Below are 27,990 nucleotides of genomic sequence, written 5' to 3'. Positions count from 1 at the left end.
GCGGGACCTCCTCTCCCCGCCGCCAGCAGGTTGGGTTGCGCGGCGTGGGGGAGGGGAGGAGAAGATGGCGCCGAGTTGGAACAAGCGGCCGAGCGGGAGGAAGAAAAGCAGCGTCCTGAGGAACCTGTACCGGCTGAAGGTACCGGGGGTGGGCGGGGCACACTGTCTCCTAACAATAAACCTGCCTCTGCAGGGTGAATACCCCTCCCCAGAATACTGACCCCCGGGGGGGTCAAACCCTCAGAGAATGACCCAAATATCACAATGAACCTCTTCCCATTGACCTGGACCAATCAGACTGGTCTGTCTGCTCTGCCTCCCACAGCAGCTGTGTACCCCACCATCCATTCCACTTATCCCAGTCCCCCGCCATCCCAAAGCCCACCCTCACATGCTGGGGGTGAGGACCAAAGGGTGGGTCCTGTTGCCCCCGGCACCCACCTGGCTGCCGCCTCCCACCCCCCAGTCGCATTTGGAAATCCGCACTCAAATGCAATCAGAGTTTGCCCGTGAAATTCCCTTGTTGCCCCCCCCCCCCCGGTTTGCCCCCTTCCTTCCCTCCCCGCGCTCGAGGTTTGGGACAGGTGACGGGCAGAAATGTTCACGGCGCCCACGTTTTTTGCCCTTTCCAATGTTGCCCGCTATCACAGTCGACTTGATTAGTGTCACGGTGAGGCCGCAGTGGAGTCACTGTGAAAATCCCCGCACCAGGGCGCCCGTTTGGGTACGCCGAGGGAGAATTCGGAATGTCCAGTTCGCCCAACGAGCATGTCCGTGCGGAGTCTGCACGTTCTCTCCATGTCCGCGTGGGTGTCCTCCGGGTGCTCCGGTTTCCTCCCACAAGTCCTGAAAGACGTGCTTGTTAGGTGAATTGGACATTCTGAGTTCTCCCTCTGTGTACCCGAACGGGCGCCAGAGTGTGGCGACGAGTGGCTTTTCGCAGTAACTTTGTTGCAGTGTTAATGTAAGTCCACATGTGACAATGATAAAGATTATTATTATTGCGGGGGTAAACCGGAGCGCTCAGAGGAAACCCACGCAAACATGGGGGAGAACGTGCAGACACTGCACAGGCGGTGACCCAAGCAGGAATTGAACCTGCGTCCCTGGTGCTGTGAAGCAACAGTGCTAACCATTATGCTGCTGTGCCACCCTAATTCCCTCCTTTTTATACGAAACCACTTTTGTGATGTCAGGGACAGAGTGTGGTATGGGTGCTGCTACTTCCTGCCCTCTTTGCAAGCTGCAACTCATTTCATAATCCAGAATCTTTTTTTAAAAAAAATATTCTGTCACAGGATGTGGGTTTGTCTGGCGAGGCCAGCGTTTATTGCCCATCCCTGATTTCTCTTGAGAAGTTGGTAATGAGTTGCTGCTGCAGTCCATGCAGTATAGGTCCATCCACAAGTGCTGTTAAGGGAGGATCTTGACCCAGCGACAGTGATGGACCGGCAATGTATTTCCAAATCGGGATGGGTGTGTGGCTTGGAGGGATTTGCAGGCAGTGCTGTTTCAATGCATCTGCTGTCCTTGTCCTTTCTGGATGGTAGAGGTCATGGGTTTGGAAGGTGCTGTCGAAGGAGCCTTGGTGAGTTGTCGCAGTGCATCTTGTAGATGGTACACATGGCTGCCACTTTGCGTTGGTGGTGGAGGGAGTGAATTTTGAAGGTGGTGGATGGGGTGCAAATCAAGCAGGGCTGCTCTCTCCTGGATGGTGTCGAGCTTATTGAGAGTTGTTGGAGCTGCGCTCATCCAGGCAGGTGGGGAATATTCCATCACACTCCTGACTGGTGCCTTGTAGGTAGAGTGGTGTACAGGCTTTTGGGGGGGTTGGGGGGTGGGTGGGGGTGGAGGGGGAGGGGAGTGGGGGGGGGGGGGGAGGGGAGTGGGGGGGGGGGGAGGGGAGGGGGGGGGGGGGTTAGGAGGTGAGTTACTACCACAGGATTCCCAGTCTCTGACCTGCTCTTGTGGCCACAGTATTTATATGGCTGGGTCCAGTTCAGTTTTTGGTCAATGGTAACTCCCAGAATGTTGGTAATGGGGGTTTCAGTGATGGTAATGCCGCTGAATGTTAAGGGTCAATGGTTAGCTAGGGCTCCTTGATACGATACTCAGTCAAACGCTGCCTTGAAGTCGAGGGCAGTCACTCTCGCCGCACCTTGAGTGCAGCTGTTTGTCCATGTTGGACTGTGGCTAAACAAGGTCAGAAGCAGAGTGACCCTGATGGAACCTAAACGGAGCATCAGTCAGCAGGTTATTGCTGAGTAAGTGCTGTTTGATAGCACTGTTGAAGACACCTTCCACCACTTTTGCAATTGAGAGTAGACCAATGGGATGATAATCGGCCAGGTTGGATCCAAAATCTGAACATTGATTTCCTCCCCTTTGAACCGGTGCAAGGCACTCAATTCACTTCCACATGGGGTCATTGCGACAGATCTTAAAGGGAAGCTGGGTAAACACAAGAGGATATGCTGATAGGATGAGAGGAGGCTTGTGTGGAACATAAATATGATGTTTGATCCAGGGGTATTCAATATTTAGATGGACAGACAAAAGGGAAAAGGCAGTGGAGTGGCAGTGCGGATTAAAGAGGAAATTAACGCAATAGTGAGAAAGAAATATGATGTGTGCAAGACAGCTCTGAGTGAGATGAGGAGAAACTTATTCACTCACAGAGTTTTGGGGTTTGGAATGCACTGGCTGGGAGAGAGGTGGAGATGGATTCCACAGGAGTTTTCAAAAGAGAGCTGGATATATATTTGGACGTGATGAACTTAGAGTCATAGATGTTTACAGCATGGAAATTTATGAGTGCTACAGAGATGGGGCTGGGGAATGGGACTAGCGGGTTGCTCTTTTGGGAGCTGGTGCAGACACAATGGGTCGAATGGCCTCCTTCTTTGCTGTAAATAACAAACAAACAGGTATGGTATAATCGGGATTACGGAGAGATGGTTGCAGGGTGACCATTGATGGGAACTGAATATCCAGGGGTATTCACTATTTAGATGGACAGACAAAAAGGAAAAGGCGGTGGACTGGCAGTGCTGATTAAAGAGGAAATTAACGCAATAGTGAGGAAGGATATTAGTCCTGACATTGTGGAATCTGTATGGATAGAGCTGAGGAGCACCAAGGGGTAAAAAATATTAGTGGGTATTGTAGATAGACCCCCAAACTGCAGTGGTGTTGGGAATAGCATTAAACACACAATTCGAGACACACGTGATAAAGTAACGTCTGTAATTATGGGTGATTTTAATCTGCATATAGATTGGGCAAATCAAATTAGTCCCAATACAGTAGAGGATAAATTCCCGGAGTGAATACGGGATGGTTTTCTGGACCAATGAATTGAGGAACCAACTAGAGATCAGGCCATCTTACACTGGGCACTGTGTAATGAGAATGGAATCACTGGCAATCTTGTTATGCGAGACCCCTTGGGGATTAGCAACCATAATATGTTAGAATTTTTCATTAAGATGGAGAGTGACATAGTTGATTCTGAGACTATGGTCCTGAATCTTAATAAAGAAAACTATGATGATATGAGGCGTGAGTTGGCTATGGTCATTTGAGACACATTACTTGAAGGGATGACTGTGGCTCGGCGATGGCAAACATTCAAAAGAACGCATAAAGGAATTGCAACAATTGTTTATTCCTTTCTCGCACAGAAATAAAAAGGGAAAGGTGGTCAATCGATTGCTTACAGGGGCAATTAAAGATAGTATTCGATCCATGGAAGAAGCATACAAATTGGCCAAGATAAACAACAGGTTGAGGATTGTGTGCACTTTAGAATTCAGCAAGGGAGGACAAAGGTATTGATTGAGAACGGCAAAATAAAGTACGAGAATAAGCTTGTGGGGGACATAATAAATGACTATGAAAGTTTCTATAGGTCCATGAAGAGAAAAAAGATTGGTGAAGACAAATGTAGGTCCCTTACAGTCAGATACAGGGGAATGTATAATGGGGGCAAATTGGCTGAGCAACTAAACACATACTTTGGTTCTGTCTTCACAAATGAGGGCACAAATAAGGTACCAGAAATGTTGGGGAATGCAGTGTTTAGTGAGAAGGAGGAACTGAAGGAGATCAATATGGAGAAATGTTGTTGGGGAAACTGATGAGGCTGAAGGCTGTTAATCCCCTGGCCTTGATAATCTGTATCCCAGAGTACTTAAGGAAGTACGGTGGCATAGTAGTTAGCACTGCTGCCTCACAGCTCCAGGGTCCCTGCATCAATTCCGGCCTCAGATGACTCTCTGTCTGGAGTTTGCACTTTCTCCCTGTGTCTGCCTGGGTTTTCCTCCAGGGCTCCGGTTCCCCCCACAGTCCAAAGATGTGCAGAGGCAGCATGGGTGGCACAGTGGTTAGCACTGCTGCCCCACCGCTCCAGTGCCCGGGTTCAATTCCGGCCTCGGCTGACTGTCAGTGTGGAGTCTGCACGTTCTCCCCGTGTCTGCGTGGGTTTCCTCTGGGTGCTCCATTTCTCCCACAGTCCAAAGATGTGGAGGTTAGGTGGATTGGCTATGCTAAATTGCCCCTAGTGTCCAAAAGATTAGGTGGGGTTACTGGGTTATGGGGTGGAGGTGTACGCTTAAGTGGGGGGGCGCTCTTTCCAAGGGTTGGTGCAGACTTGATGGGCTGAATGGCCTCCTTCTGCCCTGCCTGTAAATTCTATAAGTGGCTCTAGAAATAATGAATGCATTGGTGGTCACCTTCCAATATTCTCTAGTCTTTGGAACAGTTCCTACAGATTGGAGGGTAGCTAACATAACCCCACTATTTATAAAAGGAGGGCTTTTTATAGGGGCTGGGTTTAGCACAGTGGGCTAAACAGCTGGCTTGTAATGCCAGCAGCATGGGTTCAATTCCCAGACCAGCCTCCCCAAACAGGCGCCGGAATGTGGCAACTAGGGGCTTTTCACAGTAACTTCATTGAAGCCTGCTTGTGACAATAAGCGATTATTATTAAAAGGAGGTAGACAGAAAACAGGGAATTATAGACTGTAAGCCTGATGTTGATAGTATCAAAGATTTTATTACACCAGGTTAAAGTCCAACTTGTTTGTTTCAAACACTAGCTTTCGGAGCACTGCTCCTTCCTCAGGTGAATACAAATAAATATGTTGGACTTTAACCTGGTGTTGGAAGACTTCTTACTGTGCTCACCCCAGTCCAACGTCGGCATCTCCACATCAAAGATTTTATAGCAGAGCACTTAAAAAACAGCGCAGGATTGGACAGAGTCAGCACGGATTTATGAAGGGGAAATTGTGCTTGACAAATGTATTGGAATTCTTCGAGCGTATATCTTGCAGAGTTGGTGTGGCGGGGGGGGGGGGGGGGGGGGGGGGGGGATGTGGTTTATCTTGGGACTTTCAGAAGGCTTTTGACAAAGTGCCACATAAGAGATAAGTGTGTAAAATTAAAGCGCATGGGATTAGAGGTAGTGTATTGAGATGGACAGAAAACTGTTTGGCAGACAGGAAACAAAGAATAAGAATTAACGGGTCTTTTTTCCAAATTGGCAGGCAGTGACTAGTGGGGTACCGCAGAGATCGGTGCTGGGACCCCAGATATTCACAATATATATTAATGATTTAGATGAGGGAACAAAAAGTAATATCTCCAAATTTGCAGATGACAGAAAGTTGGGTGGGAGGATGACCTGTGAGGAGGATGCAGAGATCCTTCAGTGTGATTTGGACAAGTTGAATGCGTGGGTAAATTAATGCCAGATGCAGTATAATTTGGATAAATGCGAGGCTATCCACTTTGGTTGCAAAAACAGGAAGGCAGACTATTAACTGAATGGCCATAAATTAGGAGAGGGGAATGTGCAATGAGACCTGGGTGTCCTTGTACACCAGTCACTGAAGGTAAGCATGAAGGTGCAGCAGGCGGTAAAGACGGCAAATGGTATTATGGCCTTCATTGCCAGAGGATTAGAGTACAGGAGTAGGGATGTCTTACTGCAATTATACAGGGCCTTGGTGAGGCCACACCTGGAATACTGTGCGCAGTTTTGGTCTCCTTATCTGAGGAAGGATGTTCTTGCTCTAGAGGGAGTACAGTGAAAATTTACCAGACTGAATTCCTGGGAGGGTGGGACTGACATATGAGGAGAGATTGAGTCATTTAAGGATTGTATTCCTTAGAGTTCATAGGAAGGTGAGGGGATCTCATAGAAACCTATAAAATTCTAATCGAACTGGACAAGATTGATGCTCCCAATGGTGAGTGTGTCCAGAACCACGGGTCACAGTCTAAGGATAAGAAGTAAACCGTTTAGGACGGATGAGGAGAAATTTCTTCACACACAGTGTGGTGAGTCTGTGGAATTCATTACAATAAAAAGTAGTCAAGGCCAAAGCATTGAATGGTTTCAAGAAGCAGTTAGATATAGCGCTTGGCAGGGCAGCAGGGTGGCACAATGGTTAGCACTGCTGGCTCATGGCGCCGAGGACCCGGGTTCTATCCTGGCCCCGGGTCACTGTCCGTGTGGAGTTTGCACATTCTCCCCATGTCTGCATGGGTCTAACCCCCCACAGCCCAAAAGATGTGCAAGGTAGGTGGATTGGCCATGCTAAATTGCCCCTTAATTGGAGAGAAAAAACAATTGGATACTCCATATTTATAGAAATAAATATATAGCACTTGGGTCAAAGGGGATCAAAGGATATTGGGGGTGAGGGGGGAGGTGGAATTAGGCTATTGAGTTAGATGATCAGCCGTGATCTTAATGAGTGGCGGAATAGGCTCAAAGGGCAGAATGGCCTCCACTTCTATTTTCTAAGTTTGTATGTAAGGAGGCCAAAACCGCGCGCACTACTTCAGGTGTGGTCTCATGAAGGCTGTGTACAGCTGCAGTAAGACATCCCTGCTCCTGTACTGGAGTCCTCTGGCAATGAAGGCCTTGTATCCCATGTTTTATTCCATGAGGTAGGGGAGGACATTGTGTGGTTCAGTCACACCTCCATATTCCTCTGATTGCTGTGTCATATGGTCCCTGTCAACTTTGGCTTGGTTGGTGGAAATCTGGATGGGAGTTGTTTTGTGGGATTGAGTCATAACCACACAACTTGGAGTTAGCTAACATTGCATTGTAGCACCAAGGGAGTGCCACACTATCCTCTCTCCCTTAACCAGTCCCAACTAACATTAGTTTAATTGGTTGGTTACTTGTGTTGCTGCTGTTAATGGAATGTTGCTGATGCAGAATGGCTGCCTTGTTTGCCTCTATAGGAAGCCACTGCATTTCAAAAAGGAATTCACTCTGTAACCTGCCACAACAGTACAATTCTTGCAGACTGATTCATGTTGTGGGTTAGATCAGGTTTCACCTCTGGAACCAGCATTTAAATATGTAAAAGTGTCTTCTATGTAAAGTGAGTTTGGGTAGATTCAGTGTAAATCCTAATGAATATGCAGCTGTAACATTGAATTGTCTTGTCCCTAAATCATCACGAATTTGCACTGTCACTGGAATTATACGGTGTGAAAATGGGAAAAGTGCCATGTGTCAACAATAGAGAAGGAGACATGTTTGGAGTTGGTAGTCGAGTGTGCCCCTTTTTTAAATTCAGCTTTCTGAGGAGAGTTCCCCTTGTATCCTGGCCAATATTCAACTCAACCAATTCTCTAAGACAGATTGTCAGGTCATTATCAGATTGTCATTGTGGGAACTTGCTGTGTGCACATTGGCCTCTGTGCTTCCAACATTTCATCAGTGAGTACACTTCAAAAGGACTTCATTGGCTGGGAAATGTTTTGGAACACCCTGAGGTTGTGAAAGGTGCTATGCAAATTCAGGTCTGACTTGCTTTTATTATTTTCCAATCCTCTGTCTTGGCTGGGTCAGTGATCTTTACTCAACTCTCTCTTTAAGCTTTCATCCTTTAATATATTAATTCATTATTAATAATCTTTATTGTCATCTTCTGGAATTTTTCCTTTTTGACAAACGAATTGGTTGAAAAAAAGAATTAACAAACCTTTCCAGACTGAAGAGCCCGTGATTGAGGCGATAGTCATGGATTGGTTGGTGACTTGCTCGCAAAATGATAAATTCCTCACAGGCTTCTGTGATTCTTAAAACCGGTTTTAATAGGCTTGGCAAATTAAAGAAGCATTTATTTAGTTTAACAAACGGGAATTGTATATTATGGCACTGACTTTGCAGCAGGGAATGGTTCACGACATTATTGGGATGCTCTAAGGATCTTACTCGCTCATTAAATATATGAATTAAAAGTCGAGCCTGTAGAGGTCTTTCTGGGCATTTCTGAATTCTCATGCTTGTTCTTGAGAGTTTTATGACGAGTGGATGGGCAATCTGATCATAGTCTCAACTTAGCTGAATGGGTCAAATTTCCAGTGATCGCAGCCCTTCTGGGTCACTGAAGTACTGTGTGAGATCGCCTTTAATGTGAAGTGTCAAACTATTTGAATTCAGTCCTTGTCCAAATGAATGTCCGTCGTCATGTGGTTCTTATTTTGGCTTCAAACAAACGTGTTACCTTTTTCTCTCGCAGATAACTGGCCAGTTCTCGCACCGAATGTTCCAAAATTTGCCTCCCATTCTCTGTGTCCCCCTGAAGAACATAGTCGACGATGATTTTTTGCTAGCTGGGTACGTATACTGTTTCCTGAATCTATCGATGTTTTAGTTCCAGGTACAAGAGTTTGGTTTATTCAGTGGTTTTAACTTGAGAAGAATGTTAGGCTCTGGCCATATTCTGTGAGAGATTGGTGTATTTGTCTGTGACATTGTACCATTCTCCAGAGGCTTTAACCCTTCCATTTTAAGCAGCCAGTTCTAAAATAGAGTCGAGCGGATTTTTCACACAAGCGCGTTGTGTTCTGCTCCAGAATCCCACTGTATAATGTGTAGACCCAGACTACACATGAACCTACTGGTCTCTCTGGTGTTTAGTTCTGAACATCACAATTAATTTGATCACTCTACCCACATGGTGTAAATGTTTTTAATTTATTGAGTGGACCCATTGAAATCGCAGACGGTTTTATAAAGGTAGCGTGCAATTTTGCCATTTCTAGATTTTACGTGTATTTGTCTGTAACACTGTACCATTCTCCAGAGGCTTTAACCCTTCATTTTATGCAGCCTCGAGCCAGTTCTAAAATCCATTCACCTGAGGAAGGAGCAGTGCTCCGAAAGCTAGTGATTTGAAACAAACCTGTTGGACTTTAACCTGGTGTTGTAAAACTTCTTACTGTGCTCATCCCAGTCCAACGCCGGCATCTCCACATCATAGATTTTACCTAACAAATCTCTCTGGCTTGGTTACAGTCTATAGTCTATAGTCCAGTACTTGTGGCAGCATTGCATGTTTCATAGAATTTACAGTGCAGAAGGAGGCCATTCGGCCCATCGAGTCTGCACCGGCTCTTGGAAAGAGCACCCTACCCAAGGTCAATACCTCCACCCTATCCCCATAACCCCACCCAGCACTAAGGGCAATTTTGGACACTTAAGGGCAATTTATCATGGCCAATCCACTTAACCTGCACATCTTTGGACTGTGGGAGGAAACCGGAGCACCCGGAGGAAACCCACGCACACACGGGGAAGACGTGCAGACTCCGCACAGACAGTAACCCAAGCTGTAATCGAACCTAGGACCCTGGAGCTGTGAAGCAATTATGCTATCCACAATGCTACCGTGCTCACGGGACTACTGCAGGGGTATGTGCACTTTACGCTGGAGGAGAATAGGATCAGTTTCAACTGTTATGCACTAACAGCTCCCCTCCCCCACACAATATGGTAATGAGATTTATCAAGAAAGGGCTGGTGGAGAAAGTGTGGTCTTGCCTCTGATGCCCTGGGCAAAGTACCAAAGCCAAACTGTGTCTGTGGAGCTGAATCTGAGGAAACCAGCAGTGCTCTCAGGAGAAAGGAAGAAAGATCAGACAGCACCCCTCAAAGTAATAATGCCAAAATTGAACGAGTGGATTTCACAAATCCCGGAATGTTTTGTTGAATTTTGCAGTTCTGAAAATCTTGCCTGTACTAACCGGGAACAGTTACTTTTGTTTTAACTTTCAACCGTTTAATCTCTTTCTGTCATTTCCTTTTCTCTTGCCACAGACACATATTCCTTGGCTTTACGAAATGCGGTAGGTACGTGCTGTCCTACACCAGGGATGTACCAGAGCAGGATATTGACGAATTACCATACTATGTGTATTACCTGTACTGGTGGAAGTTCAACATTCATGCCAAGTTGAAAAAGGTGAGACCAAAGGCTTCCTTGTGCATAGGGAACGCTCCGACTTCCAGTGCTGAACTCGTCCTCGGACGGACACCATTCCCTTTCTTTCTCGCCTGTTGTTATTGCGTTTTATCAGTTTTTAGTTTCTCAGTAACAACTTGCATTGATGTAGAGTCTTTCATATGCTACAAGTTCCCGTGGCGACAAGTTCCCAAGCAGCGAAGATCAAACGCACATTGATATCGGGCCACGCGAGATGCTAACACAGGTGATGTGAAACTTGGTGAGGAGATGGGTTTGAAGGAGTGTCTTAAAGAAGGATAGTGAGATAGAGAGGCTGAGAGGTTCAGGGAGGGACTTCCATAAGCTGAAAACAAACGGCCACTGATATAGGAATGGGTACGTGCAAAAGGCTGGATTTGGAGGCGTGGAAAGATCTCAGAGGGTTGTAGGATTGGAGGAAGTTACAGAGGTAGGGAGTGAAAGAAAGTGGCAGGCTGCCTCTGATTCCTTTCACCATGCCTTCTAGTGGGGGCTGATCTGCTTATGTGTAACTCACACATGGGGCGAGGTAGCGGCTGATGCCAGGTGGACTAGGCTTCTTCCTGGCCCTTGTTGACCTAAATCACTTCCACTTCAAGCACCTACAAACACATAGCTCTCATGTATGTGTGGGTTTACACTCATGACAAATACACACACTATATTTAACTCCATACTCAGTTTTAGTTGGATACTGTGCTGTTTATTAATACTTTTTTTAAACTTTAGGTGAGGCAAGTGCACCTCTTCAAAGATCAGGAAGTGTACAGCGACCTGTATCTAACAGTGTGTGAATGGCCAAGCGATCCCTCAAAGCTTATTGTATTTGGCTTCAAGTAAGTATTCGCAGCAATAGTAGAGGCTACTCAACACATGCAGCTTGTCCTGACATTCAACCCCCACCCCCGGAGACAGTTCCGGATTTCTCCTCTCCTTTGAAGAAATGCTTCCTGACATCGCCCCTGAATGGCCCGGATCTAATTTTAAAGTTGTGCCCCCTTGTCTGGACTCGTCATCACCAACAGGGGAAATAGCTTCTAATAATAATAATCTTTATTGTCACAAGTAGGCTTACATCGCAATGAAGTTACTGTAAAAAGCCCCTAGTCGCCACACTCCGGCGCCTGTTCGGGTACACAGAGGGAGAATTCAGAATGTCCAAATTACCCAACAGCACGTCTTTTGGGACTTGTGGGAGGAAACCCACGCAGACACGGGGAGAAGGTGCAGACTCCACAAGGACAGTGACCCAACCGGGAATCGATCCTGGGACCCTGGCGCTGTGAAGCCACAGTGCTAACCACTGTGCAATCGTGCTGCCCTTCTCTTTATTTGCCAATCATAATATATTTACCGTTAATAATCATAAACCTAGTTAGATCCCCGCTTCATCTTCTATATTCAAGGGACTGTAAGGTCGATGGCATCAATCCTCTTGATTTGACCTCTTTGCCATGCACTGCAGCTCCTCGAAAGGCCTGCGATCCAGTGCTTCAAACTGAACGCAATGCTCAACATACCAAAACAGAAAATGCTGGGAAAACCTAGCGGGTCTGACAGCATCTGTGGAAGAGGAAAACCAAGTTAATGTTTCGAGTCGGTGTGACTCTTCTGCGTTTTCCCCCAAATTTTCTGTTTGTATTTCAGATTTCCAGCGTTTGACTTTATCAATGCGAATGTTCTTTTAAGGAGGTTGGTGTTCCCATCCCGTTGAGAAGTTTCTTCTCTGAAATTGTCAACACCCCCTTCACCCCTGCAGCAAAGGTTGCCGAGCTTTAACCCTGGATGCCTAATTGGTTCTGTGGGTAGTAATCTCACCTGAGTCAGAAAGTTGTGGCTTCGAGTCCCACGGCAGAGAGCTGAGCTCAAAAACCCGCTGAGTCATTAAATTACATAGAACATACAGTGCAGAAGGAGGCCATTTGGCCCATCACGTCTGCACCGACCCACTGCAGGTGTTGGTTCAGGAGGTAATATTAACTTGGGAAAGGAGTAAATGCCTCCTTTGCCTGAGTTAATATTAGCTCCTGAACTAACACCACCTAAAACGGATTAACTCTTTATGTTTGCTACTTGTAGGATCTTCTTGTTCTGGTTCCTTGCCTTTTAAAGCAAAACAGTTAATTTTTTTTCCCCTTTCTAGTTTTCTCCTGTGCTGCAGACCCTGCTTCATTCTCAGCTGCTGAAAGATGGGTGGATGACTCACTTCTGCTTGTTATGAGTGTTGTCCCAGGATAGGGAGCAGGGTAGACAGAGCCTTTGGTCTTCCTCCAGCAAAGTTGTTTCTCATATCGTATTTTCACCTCCAAAACATGAAAATGTGATTGTTTCTTTTTAATTCAGCATTCGCTCTGTGAATGACCTGCTGATAAACATGGTGATGAGTGATGAGAATGACCGAGACATTTATATTACAACGGTCGCTACACCGCCATTTGCGTTCTGCCCTGACTGTAAGGACATGGCTTTGCTTAGTACAGGTATAAAAAAGATTTTTTATTCCCAATTAGGTGGGTGTGTGCGTGTGTGTGTGTGTGTGACGTTGCACAGACCTAACTTGCTGTTGTGTGCTTCACAGATGAGCAGAATGCCTACTGTCTGCAGCATGGCTTCATGTTTCACACAAAGTACCAGGTGGTGTATCCCTTCCCCACGTTCCAGCCTGCCTTCCAGCTCAAGAAAGACGGCGTGGTGTTACTCAATACCAGCTACTCACTGGTAGCCTGTGCGATATCTGTAAACACAGCAGGTAATGCCCTAACTGGTCGTTCTTCATTTGGGAACTTAGTATGCGTGAGTGAGCTTCGAGAAGGGAGGATATTTGGTCCAAATAATTTTCATCCAGGCAGGAAAGTGTTCAACCTGCCTCTCCCTTCACTGGAGCAGCCAGTTGACGTTCACCTCCACTGCTGGATCTGGGCAGCTGTGTCTCAGTGATGTTCAAGTCCCACTCCGAAGCCTTGAGCATAAAATCTAAGCTGACACTGTCAGTGGGGTACTGAGTGGTGAAGGGGTTGCTGCCTTTTGAAATGAAATGAAATGAAAATCGCTCATTGTCACAAGTCGGCTTCAAATGAGGTTACTGTGAAAAGCCCCTAGTCGCCATATTCCGGTGGCTGTTCGGGGAGGCTGTTGCGGGGATTAATTATGGTTCCGTTCAGATGACGTCCACTCATTCAGCAATGGTGCTGACATTCAGCTAGAGGTCATGGGGGGGGGGGCAAAAAGAGTAGCTGGTCCATCAAGCTGGAGCATCATGACCAGACACCTATCCTTCTACCCGCTGGAATCTCCTGGGAGGGGCATGCAACCAGAGGAAAACCTCTGTACTAACCAGGGGGACAATTCCTGCAGGGCAATTGGAACAAGCTCGGGACATCACCATAGAATTTACAGTGCAGAAGGAGGCCATTTGGCCCATCGAGTCTGCACCAGCCCTGAGGAAAGAGCAACCCACTTAAGCCCATGCCTCCATCCCATCCCCATAACCTAGTAACCCCACCTAAACTTTTTGGACACTAAGGGTAATTTACCATCGCCAATCCACCTAACCTGCACGTCTTTGGACTGTGGGGGGAAACCGGAGCACCCGGAGGAAACCCACGCAGACACGAGGAGAACGTGCAGACTCCACACACAGTGACCCAAGCCGGGAATCGAATCTGGGACCCTGGAGCTGTGAAGCAATTGTGCTATCCACTGTGCTTCCGTGCTGCCCCATGCCTGCGTTTTAAGTAACAAAACCTATGCACAGCCTCAAACAACCATTCCTCCAATTCAGATTTGTTTCATTACTACCATTCCTCCAATTCAGATTTGTTTCATTACTACCATTCCTCCAATTCAGATTTGTTTCATTACTACCATTCCTCCAATTCAGATTTGTTTCATTACTACCATTCCTCCAATTCAGATTTGTTTCATTACTACCATTCCTCCAATTCAGATTTGTTTCATTACTACCATTCCTCCAATTCAGATTTGTTTCATTACTACCATTCCTCCAATTCAGATTTGTTTCATTACTACCATTCCTCCAATTCAGATTTGTTTCATTACTACCATTCCTCCAATTCAGATTTGTTTCATTACTACCATTCCTCCAATTCAGATTTGTTTCATTGGTATTCTGTTTGGTTTTCTATGTGTTCCAGGTGAGAAAGGACAGATTCTGTACAGCAAGAGCAGTGAAAACACTGCACCGCCAGGTCACTATGGGCTGGATCCTAGTCTTATTTCGCCAGCAACGGACAATGTCGTGTCCAGTTCTCAGCAGTGTGAAGGTGTGAATCATCCTTCATTGAGCCACTGGGCGCCAGACTGCATCTTACACAAAGCTGACACGGACGCCAGCACGCGCACTGAAAACTGCTCTGAGGAAATGCTGAGCTGGGAACTTAAAAGCTCCAAGCATGCCGTACTGGCAGGATATGACCCTGCCCAATGTGACCGATCCTCTGCCACAGGCAAAGCAAAGGAGTTTGCAGCCGACATTTTCAGGCGAGCCAGAGCTGCTACAAGCACCACAGAAGCAGGGTGTAGTGTAAACGCAGCCGTACCCGAACAGAAGGAAGGTGTCCGCCCAGGGGTACCCACAGAAGACTGCCATAAGGTCCTTAGAACACAAGGAAGTGAGACGTCAGATCTCTCACATCCCCCCTGTTCTTCTGAAGCAAAGTTAGAGATTCAGTGTTCAAATTCTACTGCAGACCCCTCCGACTCTACCTTGAACTCCAAGCCTTCGCGTTCACTTGTATTAGGGTGCACTTGCACCACAGCAGGCAAGCCAACACTGGATAATGGTGCATCATCTGCTGCTAAACTGACGGCTGAAGTGGCAAGCGAGTTGATTCAGGGTGAGTCGGGCTCAATGGACAATACTGCCAGCCAACAGGAAACTGCACCAACAGACCCCGGTTACGTGAACTACATAAAGCTGCACTATGTTCTGGAACCTTCTGGCATGGTTGCAGATGACGATGGTGAGTGAAGCAGGAATGCGAAGAAATTGGTCGTGTCTCCATCTTTTGATGGTCGGTGTGCTGTTTGCTTCACAGTTTGCAATAATCCTGTGACACCGCACTGGCCTAGGCGGCTTTCCTCATCAGAAGTCAGCTTGCTCCATTCTTCCTGTGCCATGTGCCCAAAAAAAAGGATTGGCAGAGAACCTGCTCCCAGGTCCTCGCACTTGTCACTCTGGCGCTCCATATTGGGTGGTGCTTGAAACCGATAGGTTTTGCCCTTTAGTAAACGCGAGCCTTAATCAAGTCCCTGGTGTTTCCCAAATCTATTCTTCTCCCAGTTCAATCATCACCATTGTTCAGTGAGTATCACCCCTTCCTAAGTCAGAAGCTTGTGTGTTGAAACCTCATTCCAGAGACTTGAACAGATAGTCTAAGATGACACATCTGTTCATGCCAGATTGTCAGAGGTGTGGCCTTTCAAGTGAGACAGTTAACTGGGATCCCATTGCCTGTTCGGGGGCTCACGCAAGACCCCACAGCACTTTCTCAGTGAGCTCCAGTGACCCCATGATACGGTGCCTTCAATTCCATCAAAGCAAAGTCTGGCTAAAAATCCCACTTGCTACTTATTGGATCTTGCTGTGTATAATTTGCTGGCCACGTTTTGCTGCAGCATTAACTTCACTCGCTAGGATGCACTCTGGGCTGTGAGAAGATTTTTGCAAAAGGCAAGTAATTTCTTTCGATGTGTGGATAAGACCTATTTATTCAGAGCCAGTTGCTGCTTGAGTCTCCGAGCTCAAAGCAGGCTGCATTTCCTCTTTAGAAACACTGACCAACCCCAGGAAGTTCCAGCATTCTCTCTCTTTCATTTAGATCTTCGAATGTCCAGATTTGTTTGTTTTAAATCTTGCAATTTGCGTCGATCGAGGTGCTGCAGATTGGGACATTTCTCAAGCCCTCCGAGGAAGTGTTCCCTCTTGCCTGACTTCTGTTTGCTGTGTGAGGCCAGCTTGTTGCACGGCATGGTCCGTTTCAGGTTGATGCACTGCCATCACATGTTCACCTTAAAAGGAGCGTTGTTTGTGTGCATCCAGCTTGTTCCTCACACAGCATATTCCCAGTTACTGCACGGCTGCACAGCTTGGGGGAGAATGTTGCTCAGAAACTAGTTGAAAGCACTCCGACTGCACTGGTGATCCTGAATCAGATTGTCCATCTGTTGTTGAGTTAGGAACAGTTTTGTGCTCATCGGGAAATATGGTGACACAGTCCAAACCCATTTGACAATCACTGCCGAGTAACATTCATCCTGTCAGACTGAACCATGGGTCTGAACTTTCTAAGCCAGTATATTCACCCACTCTCCACCTATCCCTGATTCTGTGAGCTATGATTCGATGCCCCCTCTCTGTGCTTAATTTAATCCCTTTTTTTGTAGGTGCCAACCTACTTTCCACCATATTCCCAAATCCCACCTGTTTCCAGAAATTAAATAGTCTCCCTGATCCTGTTAATACCATGTGTTGGAATGCAGATAAAAATATTCCTGATAATTTCCTCAGCTACAGTTACTAAGGTAATCATATTCCTGATCATTTGCTCAGCTACAGTTACTAAGGTAATCATATTCCTGATCATTTGCTCAGCTACAGTTACTAGGAAAGAATCGGTCTTAGTTTTTTTTAAAGCTTCCTGCAATGTTAGTGATTTGTGACAGGCTTTGTTAAGTCGGAGGTATAAATGTCCAGGCCTGCCATCCAGGAAGTACAGATAGGTTTTCACTTTGATTTCGAAGTGGCTTGAGAACCACATCCTCTCTGCTGGATATACCTTCACTCTCGTCACAATGTGATCGGGTGTCTTCCATTGCCACTGTTGGTTTATCTTCCAGATTGGGCAGCACGGTAGCATTGTGGATAGCACAATCGCTTCACAGCTCCAGGGTCCCAGGTTCGATTCCGGCTTGGGTCACTGTCTGTGCGGAGTCTGCACATCTTCCCCGTGTGTGCGTGGGTTTCCTCCGGGTGCTCCGGTTTCCTCCCACAGTCCAAAGATGTGCAGGTTAGGTGGATTGGTCATGATAAATTGCCCTTAGTGTCCAAAATTGCCCTTAGTGTTGGGTGGGGTTGCTGGGATATGGGGATGGGGTGGAGGTGTTGACCTTGGGTAGGGTGCTCTTTCCAAGAGCCGGTGCAGACTCGATGGGCTGAATGGCCTCCTTCTGCACTGTAAATTCTATGATTGTGATTCTAAAGCGGGTGAAACTTTGCATTATTGCTTTATTAAAACTTTGCGCAGTGTTAAATTGAAGGATTAAATTAAGGAAAGTTCAGCTGCTTTATATGGGGAAAAAAATGCTGACTTAATTTTGTGATTGTGGATCTTCAAGGGTTTGCTCAATCTTCCAATTTTTGGTAATTAGTTTGCTGTTAGTGAAAGAACTCGGTGATGGGAGACTAAACCAGATCTTGTTTCCCACAGGATATGATGATAAGATCTCACTGCATTTTGTCGTGACTGATCTGAGGGGAAGGAATCTGAAACCTGTTAAAGAAAGTGCTTTGTATCAGGTAACCTAACCAACTTGCCGACTGAGATGGGGACAGACCTGTTATTCCCGAGGATTCGTTGGTTGCACTGTGTAGCAACCTGCCACATTGTCACTGTGATTGTAACAGTGGGATATACAATTTTGAAATGTGAAAAGAGCCCAGCAGTGGAAGTTTCTAGATTTCATTCTTGCTCATTTGTTTCCAGACTGCCAGACTGCATTGTCTGCCAGTGAAGTACTGGTATTTGCAGATTATCAGAGATGTTGGTAAGAATAATCCGAGTGATGGTTTAGGTATGGAGCATTTCTTTTGTTCATCTCGTAAATAAAGTCTCCATAGTCCCAGATGACCACTGGCTGCTTTTCCCTTTTGACAGAGAGCGGCGGTTTTACCCGAGGGTCACCACACCTTAGGCGAGGGGCAAGGTTGAGAAGGTGGGGCCTTCATGAATAACCTCAGCCGGTACGGGGATTGAACCCGTGCTGCTGTCCTCGCTCTGCATCACAAACCAGCTGTCCAGCTGACTGAGCTAAACTGGTCCCCAAGCTCTCTGAAGTAACCACATTCTAACTAGCAACAATACCTCATTGTAAATATAGAGTTTGAAACTCCATCCCCTGGTTACTGATTTAAAGTGTTATGAAATGAAAATCGCTTATTGTCACGAGTAGGCTTCAATGAAGTTACCGTGAAAAGCCCCTAGTCACCACATTCCGGCGCCTGTCCGGGGAGGCTGGTACGGGAATCGAACCGTGCTGCTGGCCTGCTTGGTCTGCTTTAAAAACCAGCGATTTAGCCCAGTGAGCTCCACGTTACATTTCTTCTCTTTGTAAATTAGCTGGGGGCAGACTGGGATGTGTTGAGCTTGTGTTTAAAGCCTAGCAAATAAAAATGTTAATGACCCACAGTCCCAGAGGACCATAGGCTACTGTGCCCTCTAAGAGCTGATTTCTTTCGATGTGTGGATAAGACCTATTTATTCAGAGCCAGTTGCTGCTCGAGTCTCCGAGCTCAAAGCAGGCTGCATTTCCTCTTTAGAAACACTGACCAACCCCAGGAGTTCCAGCATTCTCTCTCTTTCATTTAGATCTTCGAATGTCCAGATTTGTTTTTTTTTAATCTTGCAATTTGCGTCGATCGAGGTGCTGCGGATTGGGATATTTCTCAAGCGCTCCGAGGAAGTGTTCCCTCTTGCCTGACTTCTGTTTGCTGTGTGACTCCAGCTTGTTGCACGGCATGGTCCGTTTCAGGTTGATGCACTGCCATCACATGTGCACCTTAAAAGGAGCGTTGTTTGTGTGTGGTGATTTAACCTGAGGGTCACTTGTGCGCAATATTACATTGGAACTCTGGCACGAATATTTATTGGGGAAATATGTTCATTCTGACATTGCGCACCTTGTATTCCATTTCCAGTAATGGCGATGCATAGTTGTATAGTGTGTAATGGATAATAGGTATTTAACACTCCGTCAATGCTGCACTGGGATTGTCAGCCTGGATTTTTGACTAAGACTTGACGCCACAACTTTCCGACTGGGGTGAGAAGGCTGCCCACTGAGCTCCAGCTGACACCGTTTGGCATACATGTGCCCTGGTACCCAGTGTCCTGAACCGCTTGCGCAATCGAGGCTGCTGTGCTGAGATAGATGGAGAGGATGGGTTTAAATACTTTCACTGCGATACGTTTCCCACGAGGGAAAATAATCTTAACCTTGTGCCTGGTCTTTCTCTGCCTCCCTGCAACCCACTTCCTGCACTGTGAATTTCCAGGGCAAGTACCTCACTGTGGAGCAGCTGACACTCGACTTTGAATATGTCATCAATGAGGTCATACGGAACGACGCATCCTGGTCGAAGCGATACTGTTCCTTCAGTGACTATGATATTGTAATCCTAGAGGTGAGTGGATTTAGACAGGAAGGCAAAGTGTTTTGGACAGCCCCTGGTGTGGGATGAGTGACAGACAGGACACGGTTTCACAGTGATTCTTCATGTCATAGCACTGTAGATTGACCCCATCATGCGGGCCTTCGGTCTGTGCCGCTTTGATTCACCCCCAGTGAGGAGGAAATGAGAGGCTGGATACAGTCTGTGCCGCTTTGATTCACCCCCAGTGAGGAGGAAATGAGAGGCTGGACACAGTTATTGTCAGTAAAATAAATTAGTCTCCAGACGAGAAATCAGTTCTCTGAAACTGAAGTTGGGTAAATTTGAGATGGAGGGATTTTGAGGATCGCAGCGTCACTGGTTAGAGGCCCCATTCCGTTACAGCAGATGTTTGAAATGATTAGAATGAAGTTTCTGTCCAAGTTCCAGTTTCATTGTTTTGTTTGAAACAGTGGTTTCTTCCCTGCACCACTCTGAGCGCGTGTGACCAGCTGCTTCCCTCCCTGCACCACTCTCAGCGCGTGTGACCAGCTGCTTCCCTGCACCACTCTCATGTCTAGGGTTTGAAACACTTTGTCACTCATGTTTTAGCCTATGACCAGCGTGTGACCAGCTGCTTCCCTGCACCACTCTCAGCGCGTGTGACCAGCTGAGGGGCCAGCAAGCAGGGTCACTGCTGGTCCACTCTGAAACTGTCCATAAACAGTAGTCTGAGTGTGGTCAAGAATGACATCCAGTTTTCTCCCACAATATGGGAGGTGAGTGGCTGGTTTCTGCTGATTTATTTCCAGGTACTTCAGGTGCTCGAGAAAAGAATGCAAGCTTTTTTTTTAGGAGTGGACAGGAGATCTCGAGGCCTAACTGACTGGCTACTCGCCACCCATGACCCTCTTTTAACACATTCTCTGTATCCAATTGTTCCTTGGGCACCTTCTGTTCAAAAGCCTGTGAGAAAAGTTGGTTATAAGTTTGTGCTTTTAGTGCAGTTCATTTCTGCTTTCGGGACTGTCAATAATGATCTCTTTCTGTTTCAAGGTATGCCCGATAACCAATCATGTCATCATGAACATAGGACTGCTGCTCTTGGCATACCCTTCAGATGAAGAAGGACAAATAAGGTAAGGGAAAAACAACCTTCAGAGCCTGAATGCTTCTGCTGTGAAATGGTGTAGACTAGGTTGATCTGAGTTACACATTTCACTACTCTGGCAAATAATGGCATTTGCTCCATTCAGGGACTTCATGGGTAGGTTGGCACACTGACCTTTCAGCTTCAGGATCTAGATCCAGCACACACTGATGAGATGTAAGTTTTCTTGATCTTGTTGCTTCTCGGGATACAATGTGAAATGAATTTGGTAAGTTTAAGTCCATTTGATAGAGGTTCTTGCCTCTAGGCGTAGAGCAAGAGAGAATCTAACCATTACCCCATGACCTTCAATCTCATTACCATCGCTGAATCCTCCACTGTCAAACATCCTGGGAGTTACCATTGACCACAAACTGAACTGAACCCACCCAGTTCAGTTTGTGGTCAATGGTAAAATCTCAGTTTGGCATCGGTGGCACAGTGGTTAGCACTGCTGCCTCACAGCTCCAGGGACCCAGGTTCAATTCCTGCCTCGGGTGATTGCATACAGTTTGCACTTTCTCCCCGTGTCTGAGTGGGTTTCCTCCGGGTGCTCCGGGTTCCTCCCACAGTCCAAAGATGTGATGGTTAGGTGGATTGGCCACGCTAAATTGCCCCTTAGCGTCCAAAAGGTTAGGTGGGGTAACAAGAATTCTTGATGCTGGGATGGGAAATTGTTCTGTGTCCCAGTACAAACACCCTGATGAGCACAAATATTCTGCCCTCTTTTGCCGAGACATTTTTAAGCATGTCTAGGGTTTAAAACACTTTGTCACTCATGTTTTAGCCTATTCGCTCAAATGTGTAACTGGGGTTGTGGAACAATGTGTATATTTGTGTGTGTGCGTGTGTACACATCCGTGTATGTGTACACCCGTGTGTGTGCACATGTGTATGTACACCCGTGTGTGTGTGTATATGAGTAGACAAATACTGTTTCCCTCTATCACTATTCATAGAGCTTTACAGCACAGGAGGTGACACTTTGTGTCTGTGCCAACAATCGAGCACTTATCTATTCTAATCCCATTTTTCAGCACTTGGTTCGTAGCCTTGTATACTCATCTAAATGCTTCTTAAATGTTGTGAGGGTTCCCGCCTCCACCACCCTTTCAGGCAGCAAGTTCCAGACTCCCACCGCCCTCTGGGTGGAAAAGTTTGTCCTCAAATCCCCTCTAAACCTCCCGCCCCTATGACCCCTGGTTCTTGATCTCTACTAGTATCATAGAATTTACAATGCAGAAGGAGGCCATTCAGCCCATCAGGTCTGCACCGGTCCTTGGAAAGAGCACCCTACTCAAGCGTACACCTCCACCCTATCCCCGAGACCCAGTAACCCCACCTAACCTTTTTGGACGCTAAGGGCATTTACCATGGCCAGTGCACCTAACCACATCTTTGGACTGTGGGAGGAAACCGGAGCACCCAGGGGAAACCCACGCACACACGGGGAGGACGTGCAGACTCCGCACAGACAGTCACCCGAGGCCAGAATTGAACCCGGGACCCTGGAGCTGTGAGGCAGCAGTGCTAACCACTGTGTTTCTTCCTATTCACCCTATATATGTCCCTCATAATTTTGTACACCTCAATCAGGTCCCCTTTCGGCCTTCTCTGCTGTAAGGAAAACAATCCCAGCATAACCAGCCTCTCTCTGTAGCTGAAAGACTCCAGCCCAGGCGACATCCTGGTTAATCTCCACCCTTTCTCGTGCAATCACATCCTTCCTATAATGTGGTGACCAGAACTGCACACAGTACTCCAGCTGGGGCCTAACCAGCATTTTATACAGCCCCATCATAACCCCCCTACCCTTTATGCTGCCTTGTTGCGATGTGCTCCCTGCAGCTACTCCACATGATCAATACTGAGTCACAAAAATGAGTTAAAACTGCAAAGAACGGAAGAGTTGGGAATTGTTCAAGTTCAGACATGTTTACCATAGGAACTCCATACGGATTGTAAACTCTGCCACAATACTACAGACTGCAGGAAACACAACCAGCTTTCACAAAATACCTTTCACACCATAAAACACCCGAGTACATATCACAGAAGCTTCCTCAAACAAAATTTGACGCCAAGCCAAATGGAAGATTTCGAATAGGCGACTGAAACTTGATCAGAGGTAGATTTTAAAGGAGAGTCTGGGCGCAGATGGAGAGGTTTAGAGATTTCAGATGGTGGGGCCCAGGCAGCTGAAGGCACAGCCACAATGGTGTGGGGTGATAACATTCGGGGTTGGGCAAGAGGCCGGAACTTGAGGCGTGCAGAGAGCTCGAGAGTTTTGGATTGGAGGAGGTTCCGGGCAGGAGGCTGCGCGTTTAGTCCGGGTTTGAAAATCCCCACCTTCTGCGCAAAATCGCAGCTATTTCTGCGAATGAGAATAGATGGAGATGCTGTGATTTATTTAATCACCTGATGGCTCTGAACTGTGAGAGTTCTGTAGTGAAAAATAGATCATTTGACCCCTTGGACCTATTTTCACAGACCATGCAATCTGTACTGCTTCCATTTCGTCAGTGAAGGAAAGTCCCACAGAAACATTCTCTGGGCCTCAAAAGAATATTGAGTATAATCTTACAGCACAGAAAGAGGCCACTTGGCCTATCCTGCCTGTGCTGGCTCTTTGAAGGAGCTATCCAATTAGTTCTGCCTCTCTGCTCTTTCCCCATAACCCTGTCATTTGGTCCCCTTTGAGGATGCATATCTCCAATTGCCTTTATGAAAGTTGTTATTCAATCTGATTCCACCAGCCTATTAGCGACTGAGTTCCAGAACTCTACAATAGGTCCAGGGCTGCACGGTAGCACAGTGGTTAGCACTGTGGCTTCACAGCGCCAGGGTCCCAGGTTCGATTCCCCGCTGGGTCACTGTCTATGCAGAGTCTGCATGTTCTTCCTGTGTCTGCGTTTCCTCTGGGTGCTCCGGTTTCCCCCACAGTCCAGAGATGTGCAGGTTAGGTGGATTGGACATAATAAATTACCCTTAGTGTCCAAAAAGGATAGGAGGGTGTTATAACCTGCCTGCTTACCATTGGCTGGGAACTAATGACAATCCCACAATCCTTTGGGAGTATGAGCTTCCCCAGTGAGGGGGGCGGAGAAATCATTAGCAGACTCCCTGCATAAATAAAGCTGGCCAGTTTGGAACCAGCAGAGAGAGAGGAGTTAGCTGCAAGGGAAGTTGCTGCTGTTGTTGTATATTGTAAATAAATGTTATTTCTTTGTATCCTGAAGACTCGTGCTGGATTCTTCGTGGGTTACGGGGATAGGGTGGAAGTGAGGGCTGTAGTGGGTCAGTGCAGACTCGATGGGCCAAATGGCCTCCTTCTGCACTGTATGTTCTATGTCTCTAAACATAGCAACTAAGAGAAGTAGGCCGTTCAGCCCATCGAGCTTGCTTCACCATTGTGTGACTGATTGATCCTCTAACTCAGTACCATACTCCCATCCTCTCCCCATTGCCTCTTGACCCCTTCTAGTGTCTAGAAATGTATTTCTTTCATAAATATATTCAGTGACGACCTCCGCAGTGTTCTGTGGTAGAGAATTCACCTGTTCGCCACCATCTGAGTGAAGAAATTTATCCTTCACACAGTCCTAAATGGCCCACCTACTTCTTTAATGATGTGAGCATGGCTCCCGATAACCAACCTGCCAGTGTTAGTAAGCTGTGGTGTGAGACTGAAGTACTATTTAACTTTATTATTGATTTTTCAGACCTAGGACCTATCATACATGTTTGAAGGGCACGTGGAACCTAAATACTGGTATCTTTGCAACTGTGGGAGTTGGTGACTTAACCGCTGTACAGGGACAAACAAGGTAAGTCCAGTGGTGCGTTTGTCCCATGAACATCTTGCACGAGGAATGGAAAATAGGCTAATGTTCCTCTCTCTCTCTCTCTCAAATCCTCCATTACAGTGGCAGCGTTTGGAGTACCTTCCGTAAAAGCTGTGTTGATATTGCAATGAGGTGGCTGGTTCCTGAAAGTACCTTCCGCAACGTCAACAGGATGACGAATGAAGCCCTGCATAAAGGTGCGCGTTAATTCCTGAGGGTGTACTGGCCCTAGCCTGCACGTAAACGTATTGTGGCACAGTGGTGCGTGCGATCTAACCTCGGGCCATTTGGAGCCTGCCTTCTCCCGTGTCACCCACTGGACACATGGTCCCAGAGATCTCGAGGCCAGTTCGATTCACAGTTTGCCTGCCTGTGGGATATTGGCTGATGTGACGTGCAATGCTGTCCCTCACTCTCTGATTCGACAAATCAAAGGAGTTGAGGGAGTGCTGGTAGGAGTTTTTTTCTCAGCCTTTTCCCACACACACCATTTTCCCTTTGGGGAATTGGTGGAAAGATTCCCGAGCTGATAATCATCCCGTTGATCCGTGTTATGCTCGCTCCTTCTGTGGCCAACAAGTACTGGCGTTGGACTTGAACCCGTAGCTTCTGGTCCAGAGATGGGGATGCTGCCCACTGTGCTACAACACCTTCTGTTCTCGTAGGAGTGAGGGAGCTGCAGCTAAAATTGAAAACCCTGGGCCTGTATCTTTCATTTTACTCCTCCCTTGAACAAGAACCTGGTCTACACTTGTAACTGCTGCTAGTGGCACCAGGAAACCAGGAGCCCTCTGTGGGAAATCGCCCAAGCTCTGTCACTCTGTGCTGCACTCGATTGTGATATTCCTCAGCCAGCTCCCCATAAACGAGATTTATTCAGTTATTGGCCTTGGGCAGAAAGCTGGCGAGCAACGTGCGGAATTTGAGTAGCCCCCCACCCGACGTTTCTCAGGTTTCTGCATTCGTGTCATGCTCACTGTCTTCAATAGACGAGCACCACAGAGCGGACGGGGATTGTGGACGGATGACCGTGTGGCACTTCGGAATGTTAGAGGCCTGTGTTAACCCACTTCCAGAAGCTTAATGATTACATAACCATTCTGTTTGTGCTGGTTTTTCAATCTCGCTGGCTGTCAGTGAGCAAATGCGTGCCTCATTGTTTCAGGTTTGATTTGACAGGTTCTGTATTGAAATCCCAGCCTTAGAACCAAGTTGAACAGGATAGGAGACTGATAAAGAAGGTAAAAGCACATGGGATCCAGGGCAACGTGGCAAGTTGGATTCAAAACTGGCTTATTGATAGGAGACAGGGGGTGGTGGTAGAAGGCTGTTTGTGTGTTGATATGGTTGAGAATGTGGGGGGGCTGATTATTAAGTTTGGAATGGCGTGAAGATTGGAAGGTTGGTTAATAATGAGGAAGAAGCAATCCGGGATTGCAGCAAGATGTAGACGGGTGGATCAGATTGGTGGCAGATGGGATTCAACCCTGAAAAGTGATGCACTTAGGAACAAGACAAGGGAAGCATCAATGAATGGCAGGACACTAGGAGGAACAGAGGGTGCTTGTCCACAGATCCCTGAAGGTGTCAGGACAGGTTAATATGGTAGTCGAGGCATATGGGACACACTTGCCGTTCTCAGTCACGGCATTGATTATAAGAGCGGGGAGGTTATGTTGGAGCTGTACAAAACTTTAGTTATGGTCACAGCCGGACTCCTGTTGCAGGTCTAGTCGCCTCACTATAGGAAGGATGCACTGGAGATGGTGCAGCGGCAATTCACTAGGATGTTGTCTGGGAACAAGCATTTGAGCTATGAGGAGAGGCTGGATAGGCTCAGGTTTGATTCTTTAGAATAGAAAAGGCTGAGGGGGAACCTGATTGAGGTGTGTAAAATTATAAAGGGGATGGAGAGGGTGGATAGAAAGCAGTTGTTCACCTTAGTTGAATGGGGCATAATTTTATGATGAGGGGCAGGAGGTTTAGAGGAAATATTTTTTCACCCAGAGGGTGATGGGAGTCTGGGTCCCACTGCCTGGGAGGGGAGCAGAGGCGGGATACCTCACGTCCTTTAAAAAATATGTGTATGGGACAAGTGCTGGAATATAGGATGAGTGTGGATTTAGTGTAGTTTTGTCAGTGTAGACTCGTGGGCCAAAGTGCCTCCTGTGTATGGTATGACTCTATGACCATGGTGATTTAATATAAATGTTGGCTTTTCTCTAGGTCGCTCGCTGAAGCGCCTGGCGGACAGTGGGCGTAGCATGTGGATTGTTCTGTAGCAGTGACTATTGCTGTCGTCCATTTCACCAACAATCTTTTTAAAAAGGGAAGAATGAAGATCCGAGTTTCAAAGTCAGCCGCAATTAGCATTGATGGTTTAAAAGTTTATATTTTTTAAAGCAGCTACCTCTTTGTTCAGTTTTATTTTCTCAATCATTCCTTCTCGGGCCGAGCAATAAGGCCAGGTCCTTTGCGGTTTAAAAAAAAAATAGAACTTTGTGAAAGTTTAAAAAAGAATCTTCCAAGGCGGCACGGTGGCGCGGTGGGTTAGCCCTGCTGCCTCACGGCACCGAGGTCCCAGGTTCAATCCTGCCTCTGGGTCACTGTCCGTGTGGAGTTTGCACATTCTCCCCTTGTCTGCATGGGTTTCGCCCCCACAACCCAAAGATGTGCAGGGTAGGTGGATTGAACATGTTAAATTGCCCCTTAATTGGAAAAATGAATTGGGTACTCTAAATTTTAAAAAAAAGAATCTTCCAAGTGTGTGCAAGATATTGAATTTTTTCCTTTTTTTTGAGGGTGACAAATATCTCAACTACTGCCAGCCCCCGCCCCCATACCAAAGTTTTGGTATCTGCATTACCTCAGCATCTAATTTAGGACTTTGTTAGTTTGTGTTATGTGAATGTCTTTGAGAGACTCCAGGCCACTTGACTGAAGAGTGTTGATCTTTTTTTAAACTGTAGTTTATGTCATATTTAACACTATTTAGGGTCTAGTTTGAAGGTGTAAAGAGCTGGTTACATTCCTTCGTTAAATCTGACCAGGGACAGTATCTGTCACTGCAGGCCATGCAGACTCTGCACAGCGAGGTGAACATTCCCCCTCAGTGAAATGAATCCTGCGGTAATTCTCAGCTTGGACAGAATCGCAGGTACTGAGCGGTGAAACTGTATTCCGTGTTAATGCTGTTATTGGGTATGAATGTGTTCCTTCCTGTGAATTTCAATAAAATATGGAGAGACGCTTTGTGTGGCTTGGTGTTGTTTTGGAGCTTTTAACAGTGAACATCCACACTGCCCTAAT

The 27,990-nt window shown here is 46.7% G+C and overlaps 1 protein-coding gene across 1 annotated transcript; it reads left to right on the top strand.

Moving 5' to 3' along the window:
* Positions 1-13: 13 nt before the first annotated feature.
* On the top strand, positions 14-27,929 carry dcaf15 (DDB1 and CUL4 associated factor 15). The gene is made up of 13 exons (XM_038784735.1): positions 14-139; positions 8,553-8,650; positions 10,133-10,277; positions 11,028-11,134; positions 12,642-12,778; positions 12,877-13,047; positions 14,453-15,280; positions 17,747-17,835; positions 19,591-19,719; positions 20,743-20,825; positions 24,559-24,663; positions 24,763-24,878; positions 26,908-27,929. Exons 1-13 carry the CDS (start codon positions 65-67, stop codon positions 26,961-26,963), a joined length of 2,139 nt encoding a protein of 712 aa, XP_038640663.1. The 5' UTR covers positions 14-64; the 3' UTR covers positions 26,964-27,929.
* The last annotated feature ends 61 nt before the right edge of the window (positions 27,930-27,990 follow it).

This window comes from Scyliorhinus canicula, chromosome 25 (genome assembly GCF_902713615.1).
Source record: "Scyliorhinus canicula chromosome 25, sScyCan1.1, whole genome shotgun sequence".
NCBI classification, from domain to species: Eukaryota; Metazoa; Chordata; class Chondrichthyes; order Carcharhiniformes; family Scyliorhinidae; genus Scyliorhinus; species Scyliorhinus canicula.
This window is presented reverse-complemented; position numbering and strand designations above follow the sequence as displayed.

Excerpts from the sequence above, each read along its gene's own strand:
- dcaf15 (XM_038784735.1), top strand. The coding sequence starts at position 65 with ATGGCGCCGAGTTGGAACAAGCGGCCGAGCGGGAGGAAGAAAAGCAGC. Across the intron at positions 11,135-12,641 it reads CTTATTGTATTTGGCTTCAA|CATTCGCTCTGTGAATGACC; the intron begins GTAAGTATTCGC and ends TTTTTAATTCAG. Across the intron at positions 12,779-12,876 it reads CATGGCTTTGCTTAGTACAG|ATGAGCAGAATGCCTACTGT; the intron begins GTATAAAAAAGA and ends TGTGCTTCACAG.